The sequence below is a fragment of the Phalaenopsis equestris genome, unplaced genomic scaffold, assembly GCF_001263595.1.
Source record: "Phalaenopsis equestris unplaced genomic scaffold, ASM126359v1 Scaffold207462, whole genome shotgun sequence".
Lineage (NCBI taxonomy): Eukaryota > Viridiplantae > Streptophyta > Magnoliopsida > Asparagales > Orchidaceae > Phalaenopsis > Phalaenopsis equestris.
Genome location: NW_018226794.1, coordinates 68006 through 77104, shown reverse-complemented (window position 1 = coordinate 77104; position 9099 = coordinate 68006). Strand labels below are relative to the sequence as shown.

The window sequence follows — 9099 nt, the reverse complement described above, 5'->3', positions numbered from 1 at the left end:
TCCCATTTGATTTTCCCATGTCCAATCGTGAAAACTTAAACTTTGAAATCTTGAAAACAAAATCACCTGATCTTAATCGAGAGTTTTCTTAAGTGATTTCGATCATTTAAGATGTAATTAACTATAGGGGCTTGCCTCTATAGGGAACCAGGAACCCAGATAAAATAAACCCTATTTAATTTTTTTTATGTTAGATAGGGGAACCTATTGGCCTTTTTATAAAAATATTTCGCAGACCAATATGGATGTCACAAATTATTTAGTCTAGGTGATTAAATCCTTATTATAAGTGATATATTTATTCTTCGGGATAAATGTATTACCTGTAGTATTGTATTCAATCATCTAAACTATTTAAATGTGAGACCCGTTTGATCTCACCTATTTTAAAATTAAAATGTTACATTTAAAAAAAAATCAAAAAGGTTATATTTATATTTAAATTATTTTCAAAATCACAAAATCATCACTTTTTCAAATCACGAAGTTTAAGTTAAAAAAAAATCGGCTGACACACTTCATCATCTTCATAACATTGGAAATAAAGATGGGTCTGCCTCATCTATTGGACTCAAAATAGTGTTTTCAACCAAGAAACAGTTGTTTTTCCTTTCTCATCTTTTATTTTTTTTAGCGAGGAGTTCAAGGAGCAACTTCTAACATTTTTCTTGTGTGGCCAAGCATTTGAAATTGGTCACAAAAATGCTAAAGATACTGGTTTCTTAAGAGGAAATGTGTTGTCGTTCTTTCTTTTCCTTATGTTTCGGAGAAAGAACCTTCATTGGATAGTTATTAAGCATGCCTTCTTCTATGGTTATTGTGCCCAATGGCCATCACACATATTACCTAAAAGTAGGTCATGATTAGGAATAAGTGAATATCACTTAAAATTGAAAATAAAATATTAAGATGTACTTCATCAATATTTGTACATGCCTTCCCAAAACTCATTCCTAAAGAGTTCGTAAAACATTAGCATGGTTGTTTATTCTTGCATAGATTTCAGCTGGCATTACCTAAGGCTATGCCATTTTTCCAAGGATCTTTTATACATTCCACCAGTTAAAACTCTCAATGTATCATTTGTCTAAACCCCAAGTCACATTATAACAGTCATTCATCTTTAGATGGAAATTCCACAACACTATGGCATAATGGTTTAAATCCAATTGAAAAAAAACAACCTGATCATGGGTGTTATGCCCATACAAGGTGAAGTTCGCAACTTGCAGATCCATGCATTGAGCTTCTCAATACCAATTGTCATATTACATGTAGGAATCTTTACTTTGACTCTCCATTAAGTGGCTGCATCCCTTGTGATTGGTAAACATATCCGTCTTCATCATCACTAGCCATGTTGTTATTTGTCAATGAAAGAGAAGGGTTGAGATTTGAACACCTACTCATAATTGTAGTTATTAGATCGCATGACTCCATCATGATCATCACTTGTTCTATAAATCTACCCACTTGATTGGCAAATTTTGGTGTAGAATCATTTTTAGGTATCATTTTTAGGTAACAATTTCAAGTATTTTCCTATTTCAGTTGGATTATATCAGGGATCGGCTTCAAGACCATATCTTTTTGTTTTCGTTATAGATGATCTTACTGGATATTTACAAGAGGGTGTACCTTGGTGTATGTTTTTTGCTAATGATATTTACATGGAATGTAATTTTATTAGTAGTAGCTCTAATGGCAGAGTTGTAACTATGGGTGATCAAATCATTAAAATGCGTCAATGTTTCAGATATCTCGGGTCTATTGTTCAAAGTTATGGTGATATAGATGGGAATATTATTAGTAGATTCAAATTGGTTGAAGTATGAGGAATGCATCGGATCTATTGTCGGTCAACTTTTTCGATTGATTTGAAAATATGAATATGAAAATAATTTTTTGAAATTTAATTTAATATAATAGATATATATTTTTGGTTTTGAAAGTAGTATGTTTTAATTTTAAAAAAATGAGACCGAATGGATCTCATTAGTCCAATAATTTGCATAATCGTGCCTGACACCCTGAATACTACACACTCCAAGAGAAAAGTGTAGACCCCGATAATATGCCCAATCCTGCAACCTATGAGATTTGTGACATCCATTTGGTCTGCGAACATTTTTATATATGACCGACAAATTCCCCTATTTAATACAAAGATTAAATAGGGTTTATTTTACCTGGGTTCCAAGTTCCCTATAGAGGCAAGCCCCTATAGTTAATTACATCCCAAGTGACGGGAATCACTTGAGAAAACTCTCGATAATGATCAGTGGTTCTAGTCTTCAAGAATTCAAAGTAGGACGTAGAAAAACAAATGGGAATGGCTCAAGTAAGAACAATCCTTTTAGGAGTCCAAAGAAAGTAAAAGGTAGGGGATGTCACAGATCTAGAGGGGAATCCTCAGTGATCTCCCAAACTATCCTACTATGTGGCTGTGTTTTAGAGAGAATTTTATTTAAATGTTAAATCCTGTCAATTTTAGTATTTGGGACTTACATTTGCATAATAACTGGTTATGCAAATAACCCGCAAAGATAAGAGATTTTACATCATTCTAGATGAGTCCTAGATGACAACCTCGGAACCTAAGGCGAGTTAGGACTTACGCTGCACAACATAGTTGTGCAGGAGCCTAAAAGAGAAAGAGGAAATACGTCGCGCTAGGCGAACTACCTCGAAATCCTATGGGTTGTTTAAACTAGGAAAGTTCAGTTGGTGTAGACTTGTTTTGCTGTTGTAGAATTGCGACCACCTTCACCTGTAGTTCGTGCCAAACTCCTTGTTGTGCTGCCCACAAAGTTGCGCCGAGCTCCTCGTCGCAGTAACAATCCTAAAGTTTAAAGTTCAAACATTTTTACCAGGTGTGTTTTAATGTCTCAGTTTGGTTGTCAATGGGTGGGTTCAAGTTGATTAGAGCGACACCGATTAAGATTCCGGGGGACTCCCGTAATTTCAAAAGAACGTATTTTTTTTTTTTTTTTTTTTTTTGAAAATGTTGTTTAATTTTTTCTAAAAAAAAATTTGTTTTGAAAGTGAGATTGTATTCAGTATCTGCATAATGTGTCAGAGCAAGAGTAATTGCAATAAAATAAAAGAACAATCAACAAATAAAATGTACCTGCGTACGTGACGTATATGCTGCTGTTATTCCTGTTGCATGTTTTAACTCACAAAGCACAATATAATCTGCAGGGATTTTAAATAAATTGTAAAGAAAAGAAAAGAAATAAACAGTAGAACAAGTTGTAGTAACAGTTAGGAATTCCCAAAAGAGGTGATCCTAAGGCCTCCTACAACTCCTTACTGTAACTAGCGAGATAGTATGGTGATCCTACGATCCTCTACGACTCCGGTAAGCAACTAGCGAATGTGTACGGTGATCCTACGACTCCGGACAGCAGCTACGAGTTTCGAATGATGCCTGTATGAATTCCTATGAATCCAAACAGCAATGAGCAACACCTATGTGGTTTCCTACGAACCCGAACAGAGGTGGGCAGCAAATTGAAGCATTGGACAACGGTCCTGCAGCTCTTACAGCTCGGGGCAGCAACTAGCAGGCTTGTGCGACGATCCTACGACCTTCTACAACTTCCAAACACTCCTAACAACCCTTAATTAGCAATGGCAGCAATCTTATATCTCAAACAGCTTCCAAACGACAAATTCAAGGCCCAAGCAGCACTCCTAAGGCTCCAACAGCACTCCTAAGGCCCCAACAGCGCTCGTAGGACACTCTCAAGGCTTTTCTAAGCATCCAACAGCACTCCTAAGGCTTTTCTAAGCTTCCAACAGCACTCCTAAAGCTCCAACAGCGCTCCTAGGACACTCCCAAGGCTTTTCTAAGCTTCCAACAGCACCTATGGCACAGAAACTATCAAATTCAGCACCTCGCAGCACTCCTACAGCACCTATGGCACAGAAACTATCAATGTCAGCACCTGGCAGCACTCCTACAGCACCTATGAAACAGAAACTATCAAATTCAGCACCTCGCAGCTTTTCTATGCTTCCAACAGCACCTATGGCACAGAAACGATCAAATTCAGCACCTCGCAGCACTCCTACAGCACCTATGGCACAGAAACTATTAAATTCAGCACCTCGCAGCACTCCTACAGCACCTATGACACTCCAAATTATTAACTTTAGCACCTCGCAGCACTCCTACAGTGATTGGCAATCTCAAACAGCATTTAAATAGAACACAAAATCCTCCAAAACAATGATAAACCATCCCGAAACGGTACATTAAAAGACTCCCAGAAAACTGCAGCGAAAAATCCTCCAAATCACCTCAAAACATGTGTTCTAAATCACCTCAAAAACAGCTAACATATACTTTAAATAACTAAAAATAATTCTGTCAAGCTCCCCCTCTCTATTTACTGTCGCCAGACCACCCAGCCTTCCTCATCGGAACTAGTTCAGCCATGAGGGGACCAGGGTCAGCTGATTCGTGATGATGGGCTAGGGTTGTCTCCCAAGGGGAGGGTCCCCCCTCTCATAATTATATACTATATATATTTATTATTTTTTGTTTTCGGGTTAGTTTTTGCTTTGAAATTTGTCTGAACTGCTGTTAGTAATTGTTTTTCCTTCTAGGGTTGTATCCGATTGGGAGAAGGTGCTCCGTCTGTAACTCGTCCCGAGGTAGTGTGCATCTTTCATTTGTTGCTTGTTGTCGCCTTCGCTATTGGAACCCCCTCCCACCATATTGTCTGATGTTGCCAGCCCTTTGCAGGTTACCATAACACCTTCCCCCTCTCTATTTACTGTCGCCAGACCACCCAGCCTTCCTGTAGACTGTCGCTAAAACCTATCCTCCCCTGTACAAACTAGCCGCAACTCTCCTTACCCCACAGTCCAGTTGCACTTCCCCTCTCACCTCCGCCCAATAATCCAACCAGTCCTCCTACCTCCCTTCTGATACCCAACAGCCAACCCTCCTCTCTCCACCTACCCCACCCATGCAACCAGTTCCCTGCTTGCTGTCCTTCCACCGTACAATCCCCCGTAACATCTAATTCCCATCAAACCCTAGCACACCACCTCGTCCCAGACCCTAATACTTGTGTTTATATCATTGTTTTCCTATTTTCAGGTGTCTTTCTGTATCATCTTTTGAATTTCAGCATTAAACGTCTTATTCTGTTGTATTTTGAGTTAACTCCGGTATCACCCCCCACAAAAAGAATTAGACCGCACGCTAGTACAATGAGTCTAGCTCAAAAAATAGTTGTCCACACTTGTGAATTGCTCTAAGAATAGATATCCAAAAGCGAACATATAAAGAGAAAACCAGAATGTCATTTCCAACTCAATGTTCATTTAATTTTGAAAAACTCAGTGTTTATAGCCTACAAAAGAGCAAAAGTAAAAAAAAAACTCGCCAATTTGATCAAGGTCCAATCAAACATCATGTTTAAATTAGATCATAAATTCAACAATTATAAACCTTCCATAAAAGTCAAATTTCTAATTTGTACTTAAGAACTTAGTAAAATAAGAAGGGAAAAAATGCATGAAAATAAAAACTAGAGAACTCTAAGACCACACAGCAAAGGAAGTCCAGGACCGTAGTAATACGCAGATTGTTGAACAATAATAGATAGCAGGATTGTAGCAATTAGCAGGCATTAGAGGCAGATGACATTTTTCGATAGAAGTGCAACAGTTTGGCGTGAAAGCAATTACCATGTGAGAAAGGCGACGAAAGCAAGCAGATGAAAAGAGAGAGAGAGAGAGAAAAATACTGTGAAACAATGGCAAGCAGAGGAGCCACAAGGGACATTAGCATCACAAACAATTATTAATAGATATATTGTTCTCTAATAGTCCTCGTTATTTTTTCATATTTTTCTATTTTTTTAGGAATATCAATCATCCTAGGACTGCCCCAACATGAGAAAGCATAAAATAAGAACTCCAACTATTACATCAAAATTAACTTCGATATTTAAGGGCTGTATTTCACTACATTTTGGGAGTCTCACAATAAGATTTGTAAGAACACAGCCTGAAAATCACTTCCATAAAATTTTCTCTGAGATTCAATATCTAGCAATGAATTTGATAAGGCGTGATTTCCTAACATCAAAAGTAAAAAATCTTCCTAAAAAGTTTATGACAAGGAAAAATAGTCAGTACAGGTTTATGTCATGAAAAGGCAACCAGCAAGTAAGAGCATAGAACATTTCAATCAATATTATGAGAATACAAGGAAATAAAAATCTAAAAAAAAACTTGGGCTTAGCATGCATATGCACGCATCCACATTGTACATAATATGCATATAACTAAGATTCCAGTTATTGTGCAATATATATAGCATGTTATTCATTTACTCTTACAATTTAGCAAAGAGATCACTTTAATAAAAGAATAAACAAAAATATATGTTACTAAAAGTAGGTAAATATACCATATTTGATAATTTATGCACATCACTTTCTGATTGTATGCATGATCCAACGTATATCTGCTCAGTAATCTGGAAAAACGAAAAAAAAAATTCAAATTAAACAAATAATGAGCAATTTACTCAAAGAACGAGAGAGGTTACTATTAGTTTAAAGGGATAGAAGCTATTATTCTCATCCATCTTCTCCCATCCATCAACATCTTTAAATGGTTGAGATTTGAAGGAACTCATTTTCCTTCATCAATTGCCAATCTCATATTTAATTAATTACTTGTAATTTGTTATAAATATCAGCCTTTCCAAGAGAATGAATAGTAGCATGTTGAGAATGAGAAATCCTAATGTTCAAAAATGATAGCAGTCTATACATGATATTTTATATTTCCATGCATGAGATAAGGTTTGCGTGGTGCCCAGAATACTGCAAGTCTCAAATATATATATCTACTTGGAAAAGTAGGAAAATTTCGGACAAAATAAAAAAGATTAAATCAAAGTTTTAATGGAATTATATTATAATATAGTAAATTTCTCTGACCATGCTCAAGAAAACCAAAAGAATACATATCAATATGAAGCTTCAAGTGATAAAATTATTGCTTGGATGTAAAATAAGTTTCAAGTGCCAGATCCATTGCTAAAATCCAAAAACAATAGTCTAAGAAATTTTCCTTCAGCTAAAATTTGAGCTTAGAAAGACATTTCAATTGAATTCTGTGAAGTAGAACAAGACATAAGGAAAATAATTTCTTGATAATTCTCAATATGCCATCGCCAAAAACATAAAGAACTTAAAACCAAAACAAAGTCTTCATAAGCATATAAGAACTTAATAATCACAGTTTTCCTTTTCATGAAAAAAGTTATTCCTGAGTTCACTGCACCTCTTATTTTTAAATTACGAGAAGAAACAGCCACAACTTATAAATCGAAATATACTTGCAAACAAGTATTAATGCATACATGACATCCCACAAATATTTTTTCTTCCTAAATTTCAATTTAACAAAGTATATATTTCAGATGTTGAAAATCCTCTTCTCATAAATAGAATAACTACTCAGATAAGATTTAGCTGGAAAAAGAGAAATTATAAAAAGGACGACAAAATATTTTCTGGATAAAAGCATCAAAGGAATCATATTATGGAGAAATATAGTGCTTAGCTACCAACAATACATATTAACTAATCATGAGAACATTTGAAAAAGGTAATGCCAATTTCCTGCTAGAAAAAAAAACTTACATGAAATCCAAAATCATGCTAGCGGAAGAGAATTCATGATAAATGTACCTTGCTATATTGCATTCCAAGGGAATGGTTATAATACAACTCTCCTTTAGATCGTTCAAGTGCCTTCAAATATTCTTCTAGAGGAAAACTTCCATAGCCCCATTCAATATTTCCATTGTTTTCGTCAGAACTGATACCAATAATTTCACCAATCTCTTTTGTATTAATTGTTCCTTTAGAATCAAAACCATCATTCTTGTCGTGTGATCGCCAAAGCAGCCATCCATGACGATTTAAAAATTTAGGAGAAAATATAGCAAATCCTGAATTTGACTGTCTGCTAGAAGACTGCAAATTTGAAGCCAGCAAAGTTCCATTCCAAGAAGCAAAAGAAACCTTGCCTCTATTAAATAGGATATGCCAATCACTATTCAAATATAATTGCTGGACCGGATAGGGCGAAAATGGCCTTTCAAGTACCAAGCTTTGTGATACCCCAATTCTCTCCAGCATTTTACTTGAGAAAAAAAAGCAGCAAAGTCATAAATTAATTAATATATTAATAAAGCTTAAATATCATAAATAAGTTCTACCATGGTTTCTGCAAAGTATATTTACTTTTCTTTTTTCAATTACACAATAAAATTCAAGTGTTATTGAAGTTAACAAATCATGAGGTGACTCGGGGATTGTTTGATAGATAAATTTAAGAGTGTAAAGTAAAAGGTATGGAGTACTTTTTTATGTTTAGCTTGAAGCAAACCAAATATAAAGCAATTGTGTAAGAAATTTTGAATACTCAAGAATGTCTATTGTTGACAAATTTTAGATTTGCACAAAATAGGCAAATTCCAAATATAGGACAACTCAAATCCCATGATCTCATATTCTCGACCCACGGCCACACCGACAACCATTGCCTATTGTTGTCGATCATTGCCACGGCCAACTGCCATCAGTGGTCTCTAGCCATTACATTTCAATCCACTCTCATATATTAAACTTTTTTATTATATGTTAAGATTAAGCTATGCTCATAAACTAATTCTATGTCAATTAAGGGTCTGTTTGGAGCAGTTTATTTGTTGCAGTGCGTTTTGAAAACGTCAGAGGAGGCGTTTGGTTTCGGCGTCGGTGCTACGTTATGCCTAAGTCGTAAAAATTTTCTATTAAACGTGGTTGCGGTTCAAACCCCGCGGCCCGCGCCCGGAGAGGATTTGTTTACGCAACTGCTCTTATCCCGTGCCCTCAACTCGTGTCTCTTTCAATCTCTCACGCCGACAACGTTGCTGTTGTTACTTCCTTCAAGTTCTATTTGTCTCTTCTTCTCTTATCATTGTCATCTTCTCTTCCTCTCCTGCGCTATCTTCCTCCTCTGGCCCTCCACCGCTGAGCCGCATCTCGCCCCCCCCCCCCCCCCCCCCCCCCC

General features: G+C 36.2%; 1 protein-coding gene across 2 annotated transcripts in view; it reads right to left on the bottom strand.

Moving 5' to 3' along the window:
• LOC110036499 (phosphoglucan phosphatase LSF1, chloroplastic) overlaps nt 1-9099 on the bottom strand; it is a 41194-nt gene that overhangs the window by 25401 nt on the left and 6694 nt on the right. For both annotated transcript variants that reach the window (XM_020740959.1, XM_020740960.1), the window contains 2 exons: nt 7731-8187; nt 6437-6505 (listed from right to left, as the gene is read on the bottom strand). In XM_020740959.1, coding sequence (XP_020596618.1) covers nt 6437-6505; nt 7731-8187 — 526 coding nt within the window. The remainder of the gene's footprint in view (nt 1-6436; nt 6506-7730; nt 8188-9099) is intronic.